We start from the raw sequence: 25,240 nt of genomic DNA on the forward strand, positions 1-25,240 counted from the left end.
TGTTTTCTATGAAATATGGCTTACTTCTTGATCAGAGAAGTCTATGTAACGCATCTTCTTTTCCTCCATGGACAGCCAACCATTCCCTGAGGCAGCAAATGTCCAACAGGAGCTTCCCAACAGAGTTCCTCCTCCTGCCATTCGCAGACACACGTGGGCTGCAGCTCCTGCACTTCGCGCTCTTCCTGGGCATCTACCTGGCTGCTCTTCTGGGCAACGGCCTTATCCTCACAGCCGTAGCCTGCGACCACCACCTCCACACACCCATGTACTTCTTCCTCCTCAACCTCGCCCTTATCGACATGGGCTCCATCTCCACCACTGTCCCCAAATCCATGGCCAATTCCCTGTGGGACACCAGGGCCATTTCCTATGCAGGTTGTGCTGCCCAGATCTTCTTCTTCGTTCTCTTCGTTGCAGCAGAGTTTTCTCTTCTCATCATCATGGCCTATGACCGCTACGTGGCCATCTGCAAACCCCTGCACTACGGGACAATAATGAACAGCAGAACTTGTGTCAACATGGCAGCAGATGCCTGGGGCAGCACTTTTATTTATGCTGTGCTGCACACTGCCAATAGCTTTTCCGTCCCCCTCTGCCAAGGCAATGCCCTGGACCAGTTCTTCTGTGAAATTCCCCAGATCCTCAAGCTCTCCTGCTCTGATGCCTACCTCAGAGAAGTTTGGCTTCTTGTGGTTAGTGTCTGTTTATTATTTGAGTGTTTTGTTTTCCTTGTGCTGTCCTATGTGCAGATCTTCAAGACTGTGCTGAGGATCCCCTCACAGCAGGGACGGCACAAAGCCTTTTCCACATGCCTCCCTCACCTGGCTGTTGTCTCCCTGTTTCTCAGCACTGCCACATTTGCCTATCTGAAGCCCCCCTCTGTATCCTCCTCCTCCCTGAATCTTTTGCTGGCAGTTCTGTACTCGGTGGTGCCTCCAGCAGTGAACCCCCTCATCTACAGCATGAGGAACCAGGAGCTGAAGGTTGCAGTTAGGAAACTGATTTGGGGGATGTTTTTCAGTACTCGCAAAAATCCCTTCAGTCTCCAGTACCAATAACAAACCCCAGTACATCCCCTTACCGACTTGTGTCTTGGTTGTTCAAATTGTTAAAATTAAAATTTAAGTTGAAATTAATATTAATATTAAAATTAAAAATAAAATTAAAATTAATTAATTTATTTTTTGGTCATTTTGTGTGCTTGTGTTTCTTGCATTCCTACAGAAGAGTTTGGATTCCCCACCCCCCAATGAATAGGAATGAATGAACCTGTTTTGTCCAATATGGAGGCTGTATAAATGTGTGTCTAACACTGAGTCAGTGAAGACTCTCTCATGACATCTCTGTAATAAAACGGAATTACCCCAATGCCATGCCTGAAGTCTGGGCTTTCCTTCCCAAATCAGTGCTAAGAAAAGGCCCAAAGAATTGCTCCCTACAAGAGTCTGTTCCTGATTTGGTTATGGAGGGAATGGCTCATTGTTGCATTGTGACCTGTCAGACACCAAGGGCTAGATTTAATACTCACCCACGGGTGTCTGCTCACAGCAGAGGCAGCGAATGGTCACTGTATTATGTAGGCAGGGCTGTTCCCACATGTAGATGATGATGTCAGGAGGGGAATCTGGAGCTGTCTGCAGAGCCCAGGGTACCTCCAGGGACAGCGAAGCCTGGTGTGGGCAGTGACTGCAGCCCTTCAGAAAGTGAGAGATCTCCCACTATGGGCTCAGTCACAGGGAAAGAACTAAAGCCAGGTATTCACAGGGAACCTGTGACTCTGCAGTCTGAGAGAAGAGAGTGGGCACTTGCAAGACAGAGGGAAGGGGAGCTAGGGAGTTAATCATTTTCCCCTTCATGAAGTACCTCTGTCTGGTCCAGCCCAGTGATCCGGACCTGGCTGAGTCTGCTTCCCACTCTGACTAACACGGCCATGCAGATTTATCCCACAGAACACAGACCATTTGTTTTGCAAATCAGTACCAAAGCTTGGGGATCACATGTGGGGAGCACAGGGACCGCCATTCCCCACTGTCCAAGGGGAGCTGATCTTTGAAATTTGACCAGCTCCATCCTCCTTCTGGCATCAGTGTCTATACTGGGGGAACAGACACCAAGACAGTGGATCAACACTGGGTCATGGGCCCAGAAATTTTCAAAACCCAGCTGCAGAAAGCACTGACTAACATCATCTGCCTGTAAAACTATCCGTGCTTAGAGAAGGTGATGGTAGTGGACTACTGCAGAGGTCCGTTCTGATTCAGGGAAGTAGGCGCAGGACAGCGCAGTCAGAGTGCATGAAAATCCTATGTTTTGAGGCCTTTGAAGCTGGTGTTTGTAATCCATGGTCCTCAAGGTTACCTGGTGAGTGGGGTAATTTCCAAAATGAATCTCTGCCCCGTGGGAACCTGGAGTAAAATGGGTGCAAGAAAACTACAGAAAAGTTTTCAGAAACATTGAAATTCATTCCAGAATGACCCTCTCAGCTTGTCTTCATGGGAGAGGCGTTCCAGCCCTCTGATCATTTCTGGGGCCGTTCTCTGGACTCACACCAGAAGTCCTGTCCTAAGTCTAACACATCTATTGTGCTTGAGCCACAGAGCTGGATGCAGTACTCCAGATGGGGTCTCTTGAGAGCAGAGTAGAGCCTCAGCCTGCTGGTCACATTGCTTTTGATGCATCCCAGGATTTGGTTGGCTTTCTGGGCTGTAAGTACACACTGATGGCTCATGTCAAGCTTCTCATCCACCAGTACTCTCAAATCCTTCTCTGCAGGGCTGCTCTCAATATGCTCATTGTCCACTCAGTACTGATGTTTGGGATTGCCCTGAGCCAGGAGCAGGACCTTGCACTTGGCCTTGATGAACTTCATGACATTTGCACAGGCCCACCTCTCAAGCCTGTTAAGTTCCCCCTGGATGGCATCCCTTCCCTCCAGCGTGTCAACGGCACCACACAGCTCGGTGTTGTCAACAGACTTGCTACATTTCCATTGCTGGGGAAGCTGGCTTTGCAAATGACCAAGGCAGGAAGGGCTGTTTCCTACTGTCTTGGGACCAGCTGCTAACCTGTTGGAAAGGGATGTGCAGAGCAGGAGAGGACTGCAAAGTCTCCTGAAAGCAAGTCTTTGGGTGACTCTCTGCTCGGGCAAACTCCCAGGGGATGGAGTGCTGCTTGCAGAAGGAGCACTCCAGGCATGTGCCCGAGGGGCTTTCTCTAGCTCCTGGGGGTTGTCACAAATTAGACTTTATACAACTTGAATGCAGCAGACATTTATGATTTATTTTATACTTTGAAGGTAAATAGCAAAGTTAGATGGTAAGGTTTGTAAGTGCATTGAATCAACATGTAATCATCAACCAATGTAACAGAATGGTTCCAACAGAATCTGCGACAATAGAAACAGTGACTTAGTTAAAGGTTTGAGAACGACCAGGTTCTTTGGTCACTAATAGAAAGGTCACTTTCTTTGACAATGCGACGTGCCTAGTGGATGAGGGAAAGGCTGTGGATATGGTCTACCTTGACTTCAGTAAGGCTTTCCACACTGTTTCCTGCAGAATTCTCCTCAAGAAACTTGCTGCTTATGGCTTGGACTGGTGTACTCTTCATTGGGTTAAAAACTGTCTGGGTAGCCAGGCCCAAAGACTTGTGATGAATGGAGTTAAATCTAGTTGGAGGCTGGTCACTAGTGCCATCCCCCAGGGCTCAGTATTAGGGCCAGTTCTCTTTAATATCTTTATCAAAGCTCTGAATGAGGGAATCGAGTGCACCCTCAGTAAGTTTGCAGATGACACCAAATTAGGTGCACGTGTTGATGATGATTCTGTGATTCTATGGTTCTGTGATAATGTCAGTTATTACAGGAATGGTCAGTATTCTGTGTGTGTGTGTGTATGTTTATTACAACTTTTTCTTATTTTTAATTCAGCTAATTTTGCACATTAAAATTGTATTATTCATCCCATTTCCATTTCAGTATCTACTTGTTGAGCATAGTTCAAAAACCCTGCACACAACGAGCCAGGCTCTCTGTGAATATAAACAAAAGAAAGGAGCTTGCACTGCCTTCTTTGACATCCTTCCTCTGAGACCTAGTCTGGATCTGCAGGGGCAGTGCCTGTGTGCAGGGGTGCTGAGGAAAAGAGCCCCACGCCAGCAGCACGGCCAGGGAGCACAAGTGGTTGGTACATGCAGAGCTGCTCTCTTGCCACTGCCGCCCTCTCCTGCTGAGCCCTGCTGGTGGGGTCAGGCCTGGCTGCTCCTGGAGCTTGGTGCCAGTGCTGCTGTGGGGCTGTGCTGGGACTGCAGGCAGGGACAGGCAGTTCCCTGTTAGTTGCTAGTGGCCATGCACCTGATGAATATTTCTATTTCCTAGACACTCAGGCTCCACGGAACATGATGGTGCTGATGGTACATGAGTTTTTTTTTTTCCTTTTTTTTTTTATTATTATTATTATTTTTTTTTTTTTTCCTGGAGGGAGCCAGGAGCTTCCAGGAGAGCCCAGGTGATCTGCACGGACAATATGAGCCTGGGAGACAACCACAGAGCATCAGCCTGTCCAAGGCGGACTGACTAGGGCTCAAGTGCTCAATCTGGTGTGAGCAGGCAGAGGAGAGCTCTGCAGCCCCCGGGCACACAGCAGCCCCACCGAAGGAGACTGGCAAGTGATTTGTTACAGCCCTGGGGCAATGGCAGTGACCCCCTGAGCTGGGTCTGCCTCCCAGACTGCCCAGCATGACCTTGCATAGTGCCCCCATACTCTGGGCACTACAGGCCCCTTGCTCTACAGAGCAGCACCCCCAGCTGTGGCTGGAGCTGGGGCTGGGGCTGGGAGGGCACTTCCCCTGAGTGTCTTCTAGGCCAGCTTCAGGCACATAGCTTCTGAATAATAACGTGATCTTCACTCTGCACAAGGAGCTGAGAGAGCACCAACAGACGGGGGCTGGAACATTGCCTGCAAGCTCCCTCCTGCCCTAGCACCACACAGGAGTGGCATGGAACTGGATCCTGTGCATCAGAGAGGCTGGGAGTCCAGCAGCAATGCCATGGGCTTGAAGAATCACAACCAGCTAACTTCACCTTGGGCAGATTCTACTCCAAGAACAGGCTGTTTTGTATGTGTGGCATTACGAGGGCAGTGTACCTCAGAAGCTCTAAGTCCAGTAGGCAGTGAATGGCTGTTAAACAGCCTCAGAGTTGACTTCTTTCTGAAGCAGCTGACAGGTCATCCCTTGACTCCTGGCTGGGATCTGTGCCTTTAGGCTGACATCTGCGGGTCTCCATGACAAGCCAGCAGATGCACCTGCTCTGCACATAGTTTGTGAGATCCTCTCTTCCTAAGTCCCTGGCAGGCCCCATAGAGGAAGAGGTCTTGAAGAGGTGTTGTCGTGTCAGAGGTTTCAGCTTTTGCCTAATTCATCCTTCAGGACTGCTTTCAGTTTTTGACACAGAGGAGGCCACTGCCTCCAAGATGTCTGGGGGATCACAAAGCCTTCATGAGTGAAGGGAAAAGTTACCCTGGGTCCATAGGAACCATTCTGGAACCAAAACATGTAGGCAGGAAGCACACTTTTGTGGTGTTGCAGAGCTGCTGGGCACATTGCACGGGGTGCTCCGACAGCCTTTGTGTCCTTCTCCATGCTGCCTTAGGAGCTGCTTCTTTCTCGGGAACAGAGTGGCCAACAGAGGTGAGACAGATACTCTGAGTTCATGAAAGCCATCAGAAAGCTGCCCCTAAGAAGATGACTGATATGGGGAAGGCAGGGGGAACCTGGCCAGGAGAGATGTGAGATTTGGGGGAAGAAAGAGGAGCTTGGATAACAGAAGGTAACGATTTTGGAGAAGTAAGAATATTCAGGTAATGCTGATCCCACCATAAAGCTGACTTAAAGCAGTCATGTGAGACCATTACCCTTTTTTAATCTGTTATATTAATATCCAAATCTCAGTGCCACTCTACACCCTTACAGGAATCCACTGCTCTAATTTTTCCAAAATTAGCCAAAATTAGTCCATAACCCCTTTCCATTACCTTTCCTCTCTTGCTCACCCTGATCCCTGCACTTAACAATAGCATTAAAATGCTCTATTTAACCCTGGTATTCTTGTAGACCTAAACAAAACCCTCAAACAAACAGCTTGCCCATACCCTAACCACAGACCTGACACCACAAGCAGAACACCAAACCCTCCCACTAAACATCTGCTTAATCTCTCACCCAGAAAGGTTTACCACAGTCCCTAATGCCATTCATGAACAACTAACTTCCAAAGCCTGTCTTCCTGTGCATTAACCTTCTCACCTTTAACCCTTTTCCTAACCCTTAACTTTAGGTTCCTGTTCTCCTGGGGCAGGTCAGGAACCGTGAGATTGCTGTGCAGTCACATGGCATTCAAAATGAATGTGAGGGGCCATGGATTTGATCAGCTTGTAGGCCACAAGGAGGAGATGGGTGGGAATGCTCTGATGAGCTCAGTTCTGCCTCAGGATCTCGTGAACCAGCAGGAGGAATTGGCCTGTGGCAGTGGCTGTGAAGTCACTTCTGTCTCTGCAGTTGATAGGGCAGCAACAAGAACGTGTCACAGAAAGGGGCTCTGAGGTCACTTCTGTCTGAAGTAGCTGACAGGTCACACTTCTACCTGGGATCTGTACTTTTCAGCTGACATCGGCCAGTGGTCCTGGTAGGTCAGCAGAAGGCACCTGGTTGGCATATTACTGTGGGATCCACTCTGCCCACATACCCAGGAGGACCCAGACAGAAAGAAGGCCTGAAAGTGGGTTGTCCTGTCCCTTCTGTTTGAGTCCATGACTGGACAGCAGCAGGCACAAGGCTTGGGTGTGTCTGCAAAAAAGTCTGTAAGGTCAGCAGCCGGACCACGGCTTGGAAGATGCTGGTGAGGTGACTTCTGTCTGGTTGGCTGACAGGCCACAAGAAGGCCAATGGGTTGGGATGCCTACTTTAGGACTGGTTTCCACCCAGGTGGAACTTTCTTTATTAGTAGGAAAGAGCAGGAGAGAAAAACCTGCCAGAAAATGCACCTTGGAAGGTTGGCATTGGCCATGAGGAAGACAAAATGTCCCTCAAAGAGCTGTGCTGTGGTGCTAGAGGTCACCCAAAGAGTGTCTTTGATCAGACACTTTGATCAGTTTTGTGTTTCAAGGAACAGCTGGTGAGGGTTAATGAGACATTGGTGAAACCACGGAAATGCCAGAATGTGAGCAAGGTGGTGAACAGAGATGGGTGTCTGCAGATTTGAAGGAAACAGGGCAAAGTGTGGGGCAACATAGGAAAGTCTGGAGAGGACAAAGAGGTGGGCACTGGCAAGAAGAGAAGGCCACAGCAGCCCTGACTTTTTTGTCCCCTTGGATAGAGCTTCTGAGGAGATGAGATACAGTCATTGCAAGGGGGCTCATTGCTTTCTTGAGACCCTGTGCAGAGGCAGGGAGGTGTCATACCACTGTTCTTCTTATGGCATCACACTGCCCACCATATCCCACAGACCCCAGCAAGAGCCCAGAGCCAGACACGGGAGTGCAGGACATTCCCTTCTAGTGGCTGGAATCAGGACCTGGCCCTTTTACTTCAGCACAACAAACCCAGACTTTTCTCAGCACAGTGCTTTCCCTATCTGCAATCATGGCCTCCAATTATCTGTCCTAACAAGTCCCTGAGGAGAATCTCCTTGTAACAGCCCTCAGTGGGGCCCATTAATACTCCAAGTCACTTCAACTTTTCCTTCTGAATTTACTTTCTCAAGTAGTTGCATCATTCTCCTATCAGTACCTGACGTTCACAGACTGAGCACCAAAATCCACTATGGAACTCATTAAAAGGCAGAAACACCTAAAGAACCATATGTCTTCCATAGTTTTATTCAAGTCTTCAAGACTTGGACAGCTAATTGGGGAGCTTTCATGGTGCAGTTAAGGAGGAAGATTTCAAAAAGCACCCAATAAATATCTATTCTCATTTTAAAGGATGAATTTTGTTGCATTTCAGTTTCGAGCATCTTTCTTCAATTGATATTAATCCAGGGCTTCTCCTATGCAGACATTCATAGGGAGGAAAAGTAGAGGTCTGACAGTACATGGACAACCTTGCTCCTCACCCCCCCAACCCTGACATTTCTCTCATTGGCCACCTGGCTCTTGCATCACTTTTCCTTACACCACACTTCTGCACTGAAGTCTGCAGCTGGATGTTACAGCCCCCTTGCACCAGCTCCCACCTGCTTTCCTTAGAGACCTGGCTGCACACAAGCACACAAGGGTTTTTTCTTATTTTACAATGAACAACAAGAAAACATGCAGCAATTTTCCAAACAGCAAAGCAAGCTCCTCATCTTGTATGTCTCCAGTCAGGTTTACCTTCCCAAAAGCATGACTGTAAATTAAGTATTTTCTATTGACTGATAAGAAATTATAGGTATTAAGATTGGTAATATTCCATATGACCTTAATTCAGTGATAAATGATGAGGAGCTTGCTACAGAAACCATTAGGCAGACTGCTAATCGATGGGCAAGCTTGAACTCAATGAAGTTCAAAGCAGCAACTGGGTCAGTGAGAGTGGTCTGAATGATCAAACAGTAAGGGGGGGCAAAACAGGAGAACCAGGGGAAGTGCATAGGTCCAGACAGGCAGCTAGAAAGGGGACATTCAACAGGGATTGTTTATTCAAGTTGGGTGGAAGTGCCTGCAAGATGAGGGAGTACAACATGATGGACAAAGCGAAGACAATGCAAGTACAGGTGACCATCAGTACTTCTTCTCTTGTGATAAATAGAGATCCTGAAAATTCAAATGAAGAAGGATATAGGTCACTGGTGAAGGAAGTGTCTTTTTGTGCCATCACCAATGCAGATTACAAAATATTTCCACACGCCATGGTAATATGTCCCACCCAATTCTTGTCATCCTGTGGGGCAGGGCAGAGGGAGCTGACAGCAAAGGGACACGTTTGGGTGACAAAGAGGGGACCCAGCAGAGACAAGGACTCCAGGCAGTGGGGTGGGGGAGGCCAGGAGAAGCAGCCCAAGGGGTGTTGCTGCTTGTGAGGACACGTTTGTGCCAGCAGCCTGAGTGGGCAGCAGCTCTGTGGAGGCGAGAGGAGGCCAGGGAGAAAATGCCAAGATCCATCCTGCCAGCAGAGACAAGGCCCGGGCTGAGGCCAAGGGGAGAGGCAGGCCCAGAGCACGGGGCTGCAGGGGCCATGCTGAGTTCCCTGCCCCTGCAGCAGCCGCACTGGCCCTCAGCAGATGTGCTGGCCGGCACACAATGGGAGGTCCTGTTGTGCATCAGAGAGCCACAAAGAGGACACTGGAGAGGGCTGGGGTGATGTGGTTGTCACTGTCCCATGAAAGGGCTGTCTGGGGGTCCCCTCTGCTACAGCCACCACATGGAGCATGGCAGGAGGAGGGCACGCAGGGCTTGTGGCCACAGTGCAGAGCCTGGCTCTAGACACTCCATGACTGCCTTGCAGGTCCTGGCAGGTCATGGTGAGGGGACGAATGCCCTGGGCCCTCTTCCTGCTCTGCCCGGGACAGCAAGGGCCCAGAGCGGCCTCCTCTCCCCTGCCCCTGCAGCTCTGGGCTCCCTTTGTGCAGCCCTGGCTCTGCAGCACCAAGCCCTGCTGGGAGCCCTCCCCTAAATGCTGCCACCGCTCCCTGATGCTGCTGTTGCCCTGTGCCGGGCACTGCCCAGCCCAGCCCAGCCCCTGCACACCTCCCCCCACCTCCCAGCCGTCTCCCCATCCCAGCCCATCCCAGCCCAACAGCCCAGTCTGTACTGGCCCCAGGGCGGTGCCCACCACAGGCTGCTGCAGGGCTCTGGGCATGGCCACCACAGCTGCAGCCTCTCGCAAGGCACCACAGCTGCTGGGACAAAGGTGCCTCTGGGCCTCCCCAGCAACCCCAGGGCTGGGGGCAGCCATGGCTCGCGAAATGGAGGTCCGTGAAGCTGTAGGAGTCCTGGTCTCTTGCCTGGGAGATCCCCAGCACAGAGTGCCTGTGTCCCGCAGGGCCAGCCCCAGTCCCCAGGCCAGCACAAGAGGCCTGCCCCAGGCACAGGGCAGCTCCAGATTCCCCTGCAGGATGACATTTGCCATCTGTCCCAGCACCTTTGGGACACTCCCAGGCCAGTAAAAGGACAGCTACTATTTGCTGGCACCACAGCTGCTGGGACAAATGCAACTCTGGGCTTCCTCAGCAGCCCCCACGCTGGGGCCAGCCATGGCTCAGGAAATGGACGGACATTAGGCTGCATTCTTCTTCACCAATGTTATAAGTTGCCCCCTTAATTAATTGTCAGAGAGCATTGTATTAATCCTATAAAGGAATCTATTGAGTAAGCAACAAGCAAGCAAAACAGCACTGGGCGGCCAGGGAGTCTCTGCTCCAGCAACGGCGCGCACCTCACCCCCGCCAGGGTCCCTTTTTATATCTTGGTAATTCCAGAATTATGCAGCACATCCTGGTATGTTCTGCGACTGCGCGCACTGTTGCTAGGGGGTCGTCTCTGTCCCTCTGGTGGTCGTGAAGATGAAGGTCATAGTCTTCCTCGGCGTTGTGGTTCAACTTCTTCTTTTTTTTTTTTATTTGGTCATGTTGGCCCAGCATGAGGCAGGAAGGCAGGATATTGAGACACTAGTTTAGCAACTTATCAGGAAATGGATACATGAGCTTTGCAACAGTGTCTTTGAACAAAAGAGGCAACTGAGATGCAGAAAGAGAGAAGGAAAGGGGGTTCTCTTCTTTTGTTACATTAAGCAAAAGAATTTTCATAGTCTCTAGCCAAGCATTATAGAGCTCCTTACTTCAGCAGGGAGCTTTCGCAACTCCCGCTCCTCAAACAGAACTCCTTGTTTTTTATAATACAAAAGACAATGAACAAACATTTATGGTTTGTTCATAAACCCCCTTCCTCTCTGCTCTAGCGACTCACTGATGCTGTGACCCGTCATCCTCATGGAGCGGTCACTGCCTTCATAGCCCGTGCGTGTCACCATCCTGCTTGCTGTTACAGCCTGCAGAGTGTTGGCTGGGGAGATCTTAACTGTCCTAGAGAGCGCTGGAAGTTCCTTCCAGCTGACTTCTCAAGGGCAGAGTGCTCTGGAGTCGATCCTGTGTGTGTCTGGCTGAAAGAGAAGAAACACAAAACAAAGCAGCACCTCCCTGTGACCATGGGCAGCCCCTGCCTCTCTGCTCAAGAGTATCTAGCAACTCACCGAGGCTGTCTGTGTCCCGTCTTCCTGATCAAGCATTCATTGCCGTCCTGCCCCCATTCTGTCAGCTTCCTGCTTGCTGTGGACCATCGGGGGAGTGGATTGGGGCGATCTTACCTGTCCTGGAGAGGGTTGGCAGCTCTCATTCCAGCTGACTTAACAAGGGGAGAGTGGCCAGGAGTGTGCAGCGGTTTGGTCCCATTGCTGTGTGATTCTGGCTGTAAAAGAGAAGCACCAAATGGAGCAGCAACCCCCTGTGACCATGGTCAGCCCCTGCCTCTCTGCTCAAGAGTTTCTACCGACTCACCGAGGCTGTCGGTGTCCCGTCTTCGTGATGCAGCCTTCACTGCCATCTTGCCCCCATTCTGTCAGCTTCCTGCTTGCTGTGGACCATTATAGGTGTAGTTTAGGGTAATCTTACCTGTCCTGGAGAGCGTTAGCAGATCTTGCTTACAGCTGAATTTTCAAAGGGACAGCAGCAAGGTTGTGCTATGGTCTGGTTCCATCGCTGTGCGTTTCTGGCTGAAAGAGAAGCACCAAGAGACAGAGCAGCATGGCTCTGTGAACACGAGCAGCCCCTGCCTCTGTGCTCGAGGGTCTCTAGCGACTCACTGAGGCTGTCATTGTTCTGTCATACTCATGCAGCGGTCACTCCCATCCTGGCCCGAGCGTGTCACCATACTGCTTGCTCTTACAGCCTGCTGGGCGTAGGTTGGGGCGATCTTACCTGTCCTGGAGAGCACTGGAAGTTCCTTCCAGATGACTTCTCAACGGAAGAGAGGCCAGGACTGTGCCGTGTTCTCGTCCCATCGCTGTATGTGTCTGACTTTAATAAAAGAGAGAACAAACGGAGCAGCACCCCCATGTGACCACAGGATGACCCTGCCTCTGTGCCCGAGGTTCTCGAGCATCTCACCAAGTCTGTCCACCTCTCATCATCCTGTTGGAGTGCTCACTGCCATCCTGGACCAATCGAATCATTTTCCTGTTTGCTGTGGACCTTGGTGAGTGTGGTTTGGGGTGATCTTACCTCTCCAGAAGAGCATGGCAAGTTCTTCCTTCCAGCTGACTTCTCAAGGGGAGAGAGGCCAGGACTGTGCCATGGTCTGGAGTCAATTCTGTGTGTGTCTGGCTTTAATAAGAGAAGGAAAAAGAGGAGCAGCATCCCTCCATGACCATGGGCAGCCCCTGCCTGTCTGCCCGAGGCTTTACCACGACTCACCAAGGCTGTCATTGCTCCATCATCCTGATCCAGTGGTCACTCCCGTCCTACCCCGATCATGTCACCATCCTGCTTGCTAATAGAACCTGGTGTGTGTGGCCTGGGGAAATCTTGCCTGTCCTGGGGAGCACTGGCAGCTCTTATTCCAGCTGATTTCTCAAGGGGAGACTGGCCTGGATTGTGCTGTGGTTTGGTGCCAATGGCTGTGTGATTCTGGCTGCAAAAGAGAAGCACCAAAAGGAGCAGCATCCCTTTTTGAGCACGGGCAGCCCCTGCCTCTCTGCCCGAGGGTCTCCAGCGAGTCACCAAGGCCATCTGTTTCTCGTTGTCCTGATTCAGCGGTCACTCCCGTCCTAGCCTGATCATGTCACCATCCTTCTTGCTGTTAGAACCTGGTGGGTGTGGGTTGGGGCAATCTTACCTTTCCTGGAGAGCGTTGGCAGCTCTTATTCCAGCTGACTGCTCAACGGGAGAGCGGACAGGATTGTGCCTTGGTCTGGTCCAATCGCTGCTGGATTCTGGCTGAAAGAGAAGAAGCACCAAACGGAGCAGCATCCCTCTGTGAACATGGGCAACCCCTGCCTCTGTGCCTGAGGGTCTCCAGCAACTCACCGAGGCTGTCATTGTTCCATCGTCCTGATGCAGTGACCACTCCCGTCCTACCCCGATCATGTCACCGTCCTCCTTGCTGTTAGTGCCTGGTGCGTGTGGGTTGGGGCAATCTTCCCTGTCCTGGAGAGCATTGGCAGCTCTTCCTCAAAGATGACTTCTCAAGGGGAGAGCGGTCAAGCTTGTGCCGTGGTCTGGTCCACTCGCCGTATGATTCTATCTGAAAGAGAAGAAGCTCCAAATAGAGCAGCATCCCTCTGTGAATACAGGCAGTCCCTGCCTCTCTGCCCGAGGCTCTACTGCGACTCGCCGAGGCTGTCCGTGTTCCATCATCCTGATCCAGGGGTCACTCCCATCCTACTGCGATCGTGTCACCGTCCTGCTTGCAGTTAGAGCTTTGTGGGTGTGGGTTGGGGCGATCTTACCTGACCTGAAGAGCGTTGGCAGCTCTTCCTTACAACTGACATCTCAGCGGGAGAGTGGCCAGGATTGTGCCGTGGTCTGGTAAACACTCCGTGTGATTTTGGCTGAAAGAGAAGAAGCACCAAACAGAGCAGCATCCCTCTGTCAACACGGGCAGCCCCTACCTCTGTGCCCGAGGGTCTGAAGCGACTCACCGAAGCTGTCATTGTTCTGTCATCCTGATACAGAAGACACTACCGTCCTACCCCGATCATGTCAGCTTCCTGCTTGCTGTTATGGGCTGGTGGGTGTGGGTTAGTGCGATCTTACCTATCCTGGAGAGCGCTAGATGTTCATTCCAGCTGTCTTCTCAAGGGGAGAGTCGCCACGATTGTGCCATCGTCTGCTTCCCATCGCTGTGTGTGTCTGGCTTTAATAAGAGAAAGAACAAATGGAGCAGCATCCCCGTGTGACCAGGGGCTGACCTTGCCTCTGTGCCCAACAACCTCGAGCGTCTCACCACGTCAATCTGTCTCCTGTCATCCTGACTGAGCAGTCACTCCCGTCCTGGCCCAAGTGTGCCACTGTCCTGCTTGCAAAGAGACCATGCTGGGGTTTGGGTTGAGGCGAAATTACCTGTCCTGGAGATCACTGACACCTTTTCCAGCTGACTTCTCAATGCGAGAGAGTCCAGGAGTCTGCCATGGATTCTCAAGAGGAGAGCGGCCAGGTTGTGCCGTCGTTTTTTTCCATCGCTGTGTGATTCTGGCTGCAAAAGAGAAGCACCAACTGGAGAAGCATCTCTCTGTGAACACGGGCAGCCCCTGCCTCTCTGCTAAGAAGTATCTAGCGACTCACCGAGGCTGTCTGTGTCCCGACTTCCTGATGAAGCATTCATTGCCATCCTGCCCCAACTCTGTCAGCTTCCTGCTTCCTGTGCGCCATCAGGGGTGAGGGTTGGAGCGATCTTACCTGTCCTGAAGAGCGCTGGGAGCCCTTCCTTCCAGCTGATTTCTCAAGGGGAGAGTGGCCATGAGTGTGCTGTGGTTTGCTCCCATCTCTGTGTGAATCTAGCTGCAAAAAGAGAAGTACAAAATGGAGTGGCATCCCCCTGAGAGCACAGGCTACCCCTACTTCTGTGCCCGAGGGTCTCCAGCGACTCATCGAGGCTGTCAATGTTCTGTCATCCTGATACAGTGGCCATTCCTATCCTACCCTGATCATGTCACCATCCTGCGTGCTAACAGAACCTGGTGGGTGTACGTTAGGGCGATCTTACCTGTCCTGGAGAGTGTTGGCATCTCTTCCTCCAGATGAGTGCTCGAGGTCAGAGAGGCCAGAAGTTTGCCATGGTCCGGTCTAATGGCTAGGTATGTTTCTGTCTGAAAGAGGAAAAGCACCAAACGGAGCAGCATCCCCCTGTAACCATGGGCAGCACTTGCCTGAGTGCCCGAGGGTCTCCAGCGACTCACCGAGGCTGTCCGTGTCCCATCATGCTCATGCAGCGGTCACTCCCGTCCTAACCCGATCATTTCACTGTCCTGCTTGCAGTTAGTACCTGGTGGGTGCGCATTAGGGCTATCTTACCTGTCCTGGAGAGCATTGGCAGCTCTTTCGTCCAGCTGATTGCTCAAGGGTGATTGCTCAAGGGCAGAGAGGCCAGGATTGTGCTGTTTCTAGATGAAAGAGGAAAAACACCAAACAGAGCAGCAACCCCCTGTGACCATGGGCAGCCCCTGCCTCTCTGCTCAAGAGTATCTAGCGTCTCACCGAGTCTGTCCGTGTCCTCTCGTCCTCATGGAGCGCTCACTGCCATCCTGGCCCCAGTGTGTCACCGTCCTCCTTGCTCTTACAGCCTGCTGGGCATTGCTTGGGGCGATCTTACCTGTCCTGGAGAGCGCTGGAAGTTCCATCCAGATGACTTCTCAAGGGGAGAGAGGCCAGGACTGTGCCGTGCTCTCGTCCCATCGCTGTGTGTGTCTGGCTTTAATATCAGAAAGAACAAACGGAGCAGCACCCCCGTGTGACCACAGCATGACCCTGCCTCTGTGCCCGAGGTTTTCGAGCATCTCACCAAGTCTGACCACCTCCCATCATCCTGTTGGAGTGCTCACTGCCGTAAAGACCAATCAAATCATATTCCTGTTTGCTGTGGACCTTGGTGAGTGTGGTTTGGGGTGATCTTACCTCTCCTGAAGAGCATGGCAAGTTCTTCCTTCCAGCTGACTTCTCAAGGGGAGAGAGGCCAGGACTGTGCCATGGTCTGGAGTCAATTCTCTGTGTGTCTGGCTTTAATAAGAGAAGGAAAAAGAGGAGCAGCATCCCTCCATGACCATGGGCAGCCCCTGCCTCACTGCCCGAGGCTCTACCACGACTCACCGAGACTGTCATTGCTCCATCATCCTGATCCAGTGGTCACTCCCGTCCTACCCCGATCATGTCACCATCCTTCTTGCTCTTAGAACCTGGTGTGTGTGGCCTGGGGAAATCTTGCCTGTCCTGGAGAGCATTGGCAGCTCATTCCAGCTGATTTCTCAAGGGGAGAGTGGCCTGGATTGTGCTGTGGTTTGGTGCCAATGGCTGTGTGAATCTGGCTGCAAAAGAGAAGCACCAAACTAAGCAGCATCCCCCTGAGAGCACAGGCTGCCCCTACTTCTGTGCCCGGGGGTCTCCTGTGACTCACCGAGGCTGTCATTGTTCCATCGTCCTGATGCAGAGACGACTCCCGTCCTACCCCGATCATGTCACCGTCCTCCTTGCTGTTAGTGCCTGGTGGATGTGGTTTGGGGCAATCTTACCTGTCCTGGAGAGCGCTGGTAGCCCTTCCTTACAGCTGTCTTCTCAAGGGGATGGCGGCCAGGATTGTGCCGTGGTCTGGCTCCATCGCTGTGCATTTCTGGCTAAATGAGAAGCACCACGAGACAGAGCAGCATCCCTCTCTGAACATGAGTATCCCCTGCCTCTGTGCCCGAGGGTCTCCAGCGACTCACCGAGGCTGTCCCTGTCCCATCGTCCTCATGGAGCGGTCACTGCCCTCCTGGCCCGATCATGTCACCATCCTCCTTCCTGTTACAGCCTGGTGGGTGTGGGTTTGGGAAATCTTACCTGTCCTGGAGATAGTTGGCAGATTTTCCTTCCAGCTGAGCGGTCGAGGCCAGAGAGGCTAGGAGTTTGCCGTGGTCTGGTCTTGTCGCTGTGTGTGTCTGTTTCTGGATTGTGCTGTTTCTGGCTGAAAGTGGGAAAGCACCAAACAGAACAGCAACCCCCTGCGACCATGGCAGCCCCTGCGTCTCTGCTCAAGATTATCTAGCGACTCACCAAGGCTGTCAGTGTCCGTTTGTCCTCATGGAGCGGTCACTGCACTCCTTGCCTGAGCGTGTCTCCATACTGCTTTCATTTAAAGGCTTCTGGGCGTAGGTTGATGAGGTCTTACCTGTCCTGGAGAGTGCTGGAAGTTCCTTCCAGCTGACTTCTCAAGGGGAGAGAGGCCAGGATTGTGTCTTGGTCTGGTCTCATCACTGTGTGTGTCTGGCTGAAAGAGAGGAAGCACAAAACAAAGCAGCACCTCCCTGTGACCATGGGCAGCCCCTGCCTCTCTGCTCAAGAGTATCGACCGACTCACCGATGCTGTCTGTGTCCCATCATCCTCATGCATCATTCACTGCCGTCCTGCCCCCATTCTGACAGCTTCCTGCCTGCTGTGGACCATCGGGGGTGTAGCTTGGGGCGATCTTACCTGTCAGGTAGAGTGTTGGGAGCTCTTCCTTCCAGCTGACTTCTCAAGGGGAGAGTGGCCAGGCGTCTGCTGTGTTTTGGTCCCATCGCGGTGTGAATCTGGCTGCAAAAGGAGAAGCACGAAACGGAGCAGCATCCCACTGAGAGCACAGGCTGCCCCTACTTCAGTGCCCGAGGGTCTCCAGTGACTCACCAAGGCTGTCATTATACCAGTGTCCTCATACAGCGGCCACTCCCGTCCTTCCCCGATCATGTCACTGTCCTCCTTGCTGTTAGAACCTGGTGGGTGTTGGTTGGGGGGATACTACCTGTTCTGCAGAGTGTTGGCAGCTCTTATTCCAGCTGATTTCTCAAGGGGAGAGTGGCCTGGAGTGTGCTGTGGTTTGGTGCCATCGCTGTGTGATTCTGGCTGCAAAAGAGAAGCACCAAAAGGAGCAGCATCCCTCTGTGAACACGGGCAGCCCCTGCCTCTGTGCCCGAGGGTCTCCAACGAGTCACCAAGGCCGTCTGTGTCTTGTTGTCCTGATGGAGCAGTCACTCCCGTCCTAGCCTGGTCGTGTCACCGTCCTGCTTGCTAATAGAACCCGGCGGGTGTGGGTTGGGGCAATCTTACCTGTCCTGGAGAGCGTTGGCAGCTCTTATTCCAGCTGACTGCTCAACGGGAGAGCGGACAGGATTGTGCCTTGGTCTGGTACAATCACTGCTGGATTCTGGCTGAAAGAGAAGAAGCACCAAACAGAGCAGCATCCCTCTGTGACCCCTGCCACCTCTGTCTCTGTGCCCAAGGGTCTCAAGTGACCCACTGAGGCTGTCCCTGTCCCATCATCCTCATGGAGCGGTCACTCCCATCCTCACCCGATCATGTCACCTTCCTGCTTGCTGTTCGAGGCTGGTGGCTGTGGGTTGGGGTCATCTTACTTGTCCTGGATAGCGCTGAATGTTCCTTCCAGATGACTTCTCAAAGGGAGAGTTGCCACAATTGTGCCGTCGTCTGCTTCCCATCGCTGTGTGTTTCTGGCTTTAATAAGAGAAAGAACAAACAGAGCAGCATCCCTGTGTGAGCAGGGGCTGACCCTGCCTCTGTGCCCAACGGACTCAAGCGTCTCACCACGTCAATCCATCTACCGTCATCCTGATGGAGCGGTCACTCCCGTCCTGGCCCAAGCGTGTCACTGTCCTGCTTGCTATGAGACCATGCTGGGGTGTAGGTTGGGGCAATCTTACCTGTCCTGGAGAGGGTTGGCAGCTCTTATTCCAGCTGATTTCTCATGCGGAGATTGACCTGGAGCGTGCTGTGGTTTTGTGCCATCGCTGTGTGATTCTGGCTGAAAGAGAAGAAGCCCCAAACAGAGCAGCATCCCTCTCTAAGCACGGGAAGCCCCTGTCTCTGTGCCCGAGGGTCTCCAGTGAGTCACCGAGGCTGTCAGTGTCCCGTCAACCTGATGGAGCGGTCACTCCCGTCCTAACCAGATCGTGTCACCGTCCTGCTTGCAAATAGAACCTGCTGGGTGTGGGTTGGGGCAATCTTACCTGTCCCGGAGAGCATTGGTAGATCTTCCTTACAGCTGTCTTCTCAAGGGGAGAGCGTCCAGGATTTTGACATGGTCTGGTCCAATCGCCATGTGATTCTGGCTGAAAAAGAAGAACCAACAAATGGAGAAGCATCCCCCTGAGAGCACAGGCTGCCCCCACTTCTGTGCCCGACGGTCTCCAGCGACTCACCGAGGCTGTCATTGTTCCATCATCCTGATACAGAGACCACTCCCTTCCTACCCCGATCATGTCACCGTCCTCCTTGCTGTTAGAACATGGTGGGTGTGCGTTGGGGTGATCTTACCTGTCCTGGAGAGCGTTGGCAACTATTCCTTCCACCTCAGTGGTTGAGGGCGGAGAGGCTAGGAGTTTGCCGTGGTCTGGTCTCATCGCTGTGTGTCTGACTGAAAGAGAAGAAGCACAAAACAAAGCAGTACCTCCCTGTGACAATGGGCAGCCCCTGCCTCTCTGCTCAAGAGTATCTAGCTACTCACCGATGCTGTCTGTGTCCCATCATCCTCATGCAGTGATCACTCCCATCCTGCCCCCATTCTGTTTACTTCCTGCTTGCTGTGGACCATCGGGGGTGTAGGTTGGGGTGATCTTACCTGTCCTAGAGAGCATTGGCAGCTCTTCCTCCCAGCTGACTTTTCAAGGGGAGAGCGGCCAGGATTGTGCCGTGGTCTGGTCCAATCGCTGTGTGATTCTGGCTGAAAGAAAAGAAGCACCAAACGGAGCAGCATCCCTCTGTCTACACGGGCAGCCCATGCCTCTGTACCCGAGGGTCTCCAGCAACTCACTGAGGCTTTCCATGTTCCGTCGTCTCCATGGAGCGGTCACTGCCATCCTAGTCTGATCATGTCACTTTCCTGATTTCTGTGGACAGTGGTGGATGAGGTTTGGGGCGATGATACTCGTCCTGGAGAGTGCTGGATGTTCCTTCCAGATGTCTTCTCAAAGGGAGAGTCTCCAGGATTGTGCCGTCGTCAGCTTCCCATCGCTGTGTGTGTCTGGCTTTAATAAGAGAAAGAAAAACCAGAGCAGCATCCACGTGTGACCCGGGGATGACCCTGCCTCTGTGCCCAACAACCTCGAGCGTCTCACCACGTCAAGCCGTCTCCCGCCATCCTGATGGAGCGGTCACTCCCATCCTGGCCCAAGCGTGTCACTGTCCTGCTTGCTATGAGGCCGTTGTTGGGTGTGGGTTGGGGCGAAATTACCTGTCCTGGGGATTGTGGACACCTTTTCCAGCTGACTTCTCAATGCGAGAGAGTCCAGGAGTGTGCCATGGCTTCATTCCAGCACTGTCAGTGTCTCCAGCTCTAATAGAGGAGGCGACAAACCGAGCAGCCACCCCCTCTCAGCACTGGAAGCCATTCCTTCCTCCTTGCACGAGGCTCTCCCAGCCTCACACCAAGGCTGTCCATCTCGCATCTTCCTCATGTCCAGGAGATGTTCCTTGTAGCTTAAATGTGTCATATTCCCACTTAGCGTGGTGACACTGTGGTGGGGAATGGCTTGGGGCTGTCTTATCTGTCCTGGAGAGCGTTGGCATCTTTTCTGGCTGAGTTCCCAAAGCGAGAGAGGCCAGCAGTGTGCCATGGTCCGGTCTCATCGCTAGGGATGTTTCTGTCTGAAAGAGGAAAACCACCAAACGGAGCAGCATCCCCCTGTAACCATGGGCAGCGCTTGCCTCTGTGCCCAAGGGTCTCCAGCGACTCACCAAGGCTTTCTGTGTCCCGTCATGCTCATGCAGCGGTCACACCCGTCCTAACTCAATCATTTCACCATCCTGCTTGCTGTTAGAGGCTGGTGGCTGTGGGTTGTGGCGATCATACCTGTCCTGGAGAGCGTTGGCAGCTCTTCCTCCCAGATGAGTGGTTGAGGGCAGAGAGGCCAGAAGTTTGCCGTGCTCTTGTCTCTTCGCTGTATGTGTCTGGCTGAAAGAGAAGAAACACCAAACGGAGCAGCAACCGCCTGTGGCCATGGGCAGCCCCTGCCTCTCTGATCAAGTATCGAGCCACTCACCGAGGTGGTCTGTATCCTGTCTTCCTCATGGAGAGGTCACTGCCATCCTGACCCGATCATGTCACCTTCCTGCTTGCTGTTAGAGCCTGGTGGGTGTGCGTTGGGGTGATCTTTCCTGTCCTGGAGAGCACTGGAAGTTCCTTCCAGATGACTTCTCAACGGAAGAGAGGCCAGGATTGTGCCGTGCTCTCGTCCCATTGCTGTGTGTGTCTGGCTTTAATAAGAGAAAGGACAAACGGAGCAGCACCCCCGTGTGACCACAGGATGACCCTGTCTCTGTGCCCGAGGTTCTCGAGCATCTCACCAAGTCTGACCACTTCCCATCATCCTGTTGGAGTGCTCACTGCCGTCCTGGACCAATCGAATCACCTTCCTGTTTGCTGTGGACCTTGGTGAGTGTGGTTTGGGGTGATCTTACCTTTCCAGAAGAGCATTGGAATTTCTTCCTTCCAGCTGAGTTCTGAAGGGGAGAGTGGCCTGGAGCGTGCTGTGGTTTGGTCCCATCGCTGTGTGAATCTGGCTGCAAAAGAGAAGCACCAAAAGAGCAGCATCCCTCTGTGACCATGGGCAACCCCTGCCTCTGTGCCCGAGGGTCTCCAACGAGTCACCAAGGCCGTCTGTGTCTTGTTGTCCTGATGGAGCAGTCACTCCCGTCCTAGCCTGGTCGTGTCACCGTCCTGCTTGCTAATAGAACCCGGCGGGTGTGGGTTGGGGCAATCTTACCTGTCCTGGAGAGCGTTGGCAGCTCTTATTCCAGCTGACTGCTCAACGGGAGAGCGGACAGGATTGTGCCTTGGTCTGGTCCAATCGCTGCTGGATTCTGGCTGAAAGAGAAGAAGCACCAAACAGAGCAGCATCCCTCTGTGACCCCTGCCACCCCTGTCTCTGTGCCCAAGGGTCTCAAGTTACCCACTGAGGCTGTCCCTGTCCCATCATCCTCATGGAGCGGTCACTCCCATCCTCACCCGATCATGTCACCTTCCTGCTTGCTGTTCGAGGCTGGTGGATGTGGGTTGGGGTCATCTTACTTGTCCTGGATAGCGCTGAATGTTCCTTCCAGATGACTTCTCAAAGGGAGAGTTGCCACAATTGTGCCGTCGTCTGCTTCCCATCGCTGTGTGTTTCTGGCTTTAATAAGAGAAAGAACAAACAGAGCAGCATCCACGTGTGACCCGGGGATGACCCAGCCTCTGTGCCCAACGGACTCGAGCGTCTCACCACGTCAATCCATCTCCCGTCATCCTGATGGAGCGGTCACTCCCGTCCTGGCCCAAGCGTGTCACTGTCCTGCTTGCTATGAGACCATGCTGGGGTGTAGGTTGGGGCAATCTTACCTGTCCTGGAGAGGGTTGGCAGCTCTTATTCCAGCTGATTTCTCAAGCGGAGATTGGCCTGGAGTGTGCTGTGGTTTTGTGCCATCGCTGTGTGATTCTGGCTGAAAGAGAAGAAGCCCCAAACTAAGCAGCATCCCTCTGTGAGCACGGGAAGCCCCTACTTCGGTGCCCGAGGGTCTCCAGGGACTCACCGACGCTGTCATTGTTCTGTCATCCTGATACAGAGGCCACTCCCGTCCTACCCCGATCATGTCACCGTCCTGCTTGCTAATAGAACCTGGTGCTGTGGGTTGGGGTGATCTTACCTGTCCTGGAGAGTGTTGGCAACTCTTCCTTACAGCTGACATCTCAAGGGTAGAGCAGCCAGGATTGTGCCATGGTCAGGTCCACTCGCCATGTGAATCTGTCTGAAAGAGAAGAAGCTCCAAAGAGAGCAGCATCCCTCTGGGAACACGGGCAGCCCCTGCCTCTCTGCCCGAGGCTCTACTGCGACTCACCGAGGCTGTCCATGTTTCATCATTCTGATCCAGGGGTCACTCCCATCCTACTGCGATCGTGTCACCTTTCTGCTTGCTGTTAGAGCCTGGTGGATGTGCGTTGGGGCGATCATACCTGTCCTGGAGAGCGTTGGCAGCTCTTCCTCCCAGAGGAGTGGTTGAGGGCAGAGAGGCTAGGAGTTTGCCGTGATCTGGTCTCATCGCTGTGTGTGTCTGGCTGAAAGAGAAGAAACACAAAACAAAGCAGCACTTCCCTGTGACCATGGACTGCCCCTGCCTCTCAGTTCTAGAGCATCTAGCGACACACCGAGGCTGCCTGTGTCCCGTCTTCCTGATGCAGCATTCACTGCCGTCCTGCCCCTATTCTGTCAGCTTCCTGCTTGCTGTAGACCATCAGGGGTGTGGATTGCAGCGATCTTACCTGTCCTGGAGAGGGTTGGCAGCTCTTATTCAAGGTAATTTCTAAAGGGGACAGTGGCCAGGAGTGTGCTGTGGTTTTGTGCCATTGCTGTGTGATTCTGGTTGAAAGAGAAGAAGCCCCAAACAGAGCAGTATCCCTCTGTGAGCACGGGAAGCCCCTGCCTCTGTGCCCGAGGGTCTCCAGCGAGTCACCGAGGCCGTCCTTGTCCCATCGTCCTCATGGAGTGGTCACTGCCCTCCTGGCCCGAGCGTGTCACCTTCCTGCTTGCTGTTAGAGGCTGCTGGATGTCGGTTGGGGCGATCTTACCTGTCCTGAAGAGCGTTGGCAGCTCTTCCTTAAAACTGACATCTCAAGGGGAGAGCGGCCAGGATTGTGCCATGGTCTGGTCCACACTCTGTGTGATTTTGGCTGAAAGAGAAGAAGCACCAAACGGAGCAGCATCCCTCCGTCAAGACGGGCAGCCCCTGCCTCTGTGCCCTAGGGTCTACAAGGACTCACCGAGGCTGTCCCTGTCCCATCGTGTGATGGAGATCCTACCCTGATCGTGTCACCATCCTGCTTGCAGTTATAGAGGAAAAAGAAGCTGACTCCCTCTGGTTGAGGTTGTGTCTGGAGCCGACACTTGAGCGGGAGGAGCAGGCAGCCGAGCAGCCTCCCCGTCAGCACGGGCAGCCGCTACAGGCCTGCCCAACCGCCCAACCGCCCTTGGGGCCAGCATTCCGCAGCCATGGCCGTCCCCAACTCTTTGTGTTGTGCCAGCCTGGGCTTTGCTCTGCCCTTGCCCCTCAGGGTGCAGCAGCCTGTGGGCTGCCATGTTCTTCAGCTTTCCCTCTCTGGAAAAAGGCATGTGTGGCTAGAAGCATGCCTGCTGTTGTAATCCAGTTACATTTAACTGCAGTTAAAGCCACTTGGAGGCCGGTCACTAGTGGAGTCCCCCAGGGCTCAGGACTAGGGCCAGTCCTCTCTAATATCTTTATCGATGATCTGAATGAGGGGATCGAGTGCACCCTCAGTGATTTTGCAGATGACACCAGGTTAGGTGCGTGTGTCGATCTGCTCGAGGGTAGGGAGGCTCTGCAGGAGGATCTGGATAGGCTGCACCGATGGGCTGAGGCCAACTGCATGAAGTTCAACAAGGCCAAGTGCCGGGTCCTGCACCTGGGGCACAACAACCCCAAGCAGAGCTACAGGCTGGGAGATGAGTGGTTGGAAAGCTGCCGGGCAGAAAAGGACCTGGGAATATTGGTTGATAGTTGGCTGAATATGAGCCAGCAGTGTGCTCAGGTGGCCAAGAAGGCCAACAGCATCCTGGCTGGTATCAGAAGCAGTGTGGCCAGCAGGGCTAGGGAAGTGACTGTCCACCTGTACTCGGCTCTGTACTCGGCAATTGACATGATTATGCTTTTAGTGCTGCACAAGCTAACAGTAGTCAAGTAATCTTTGGCACTGATGCCATGGTATTTTGCAAGTTAAAGTCCTAAGTTAGGTAAATGCATGTTTTTAAACACAGTTTTCTTGGTGTAATCATGTTTGCACTCTCTATTACTCATCTTTTACGTCTATATTCTTAATCTATTTCTACAATCGCTTTTGTAATTTTGTTTAGTTTCTTCTCCTACATGCATTCACTTGCATTCTGAATTACCTTTTTCCTCTCTTATGCTGTCATACACTTTTTCCTCTCTTGGACTTTTTCTTCATTGCTCCGCTGATCTAGACATAGTTCTTCAATATCTCAATTTGTCCTTTTTTCAGCCCACAAATAATTAGATTCCATTTACTTCTGAGCAAGATATATCTCACTGCAGAAAGAAAGGAGTTCTCCAAGTAGCAAATAGATTACACAAGCGCTAGCAAGGTCCACCCTATCTATCAGTCACTCCTGAACTAACTAGTGATGCACTGCTTCCCATGCTCGCTATCCCATGATACAGCAAAATAGAACCACTTCCACGCATCAAAGGCTCATCTCCTACAAACAGGGATCAGTGTTATTTATGGTTCATGTGTTCAGTCATGTGTCAAACACGAACATCTAGATTCCAAGATTTGTGTCCACGCTGATGGGTTCACACGGCACTCTCAGTCTTACCATCTGTTCCATAAATCCTTAGAGCTCTTTAAAGTATGAGGCCCTCACCCCTCAGACTTCAAAGTATATTCCCATCTGGATAAACACATATTGCCTAAATCAATCTCCCTGCACTGTGTAGTTTTACTGTAATATAATATG

At 52.5% G+C, this 25,240-nt stretch overlaps 3 protein-coding genes across 3 annotated transcripts in view; 2 read left to right on the plus strand and 1 right to left on the minus strand.

The window, feature by feature from the left end:
- The window catches only part of LOC311216457 (antigen WC1.1-like), a gene marked incomplete at both ends in the record, with an annotated part of 568,360 nt that overhangs the window by 292,299 nt on the left and 250,821 nt on the right, over positions 1-25,240 (minus strand). The gene's annotated exons all lie outside the window — the stretch shown is intronic.
- On the plus strand, positions 99-1,061 carry LOC311216637 (olfactory receptor 14C36-like; the record flags this gene model as incomplete). The annotated part of the gene is made up of 1 exon (XM_084298167.1): positions 99-1,061. One exon carries the CDS (start codon positions 99-101, stop codon positions 1,059-1,061), a length of 963 nt encoding a protein of 320 aa, XP_084154293.1.
- Positions 8,708-25,240, plus strand: part of LOC311216638 (antigen WC1.1-like) — a gene marked incomplete at both ends in the record, with an annotated part of 65,171 nt that continues 48,638 nt past the window's right edge. The window contains one exon of the mRNA XM_084298168.1: positions 8,708-8,765. Within this exon, the coding sequence (XP_084154294.1) occupies positions 8,708-8,765 (58 nt within the window). The remainder of the gene's footprint in view (positions 8,766-25,240) is intronic.

This window comes from Netta rufina (assembly GCF_964035555.1).
Source record: "Netta rufina genome assembly, chromosome: 18".
Lineage (NCBI taxonomy): Eukaryota > Metazoa > Chordata > Aves > Anseriformes > Anatidae > Netta > Netta rufina.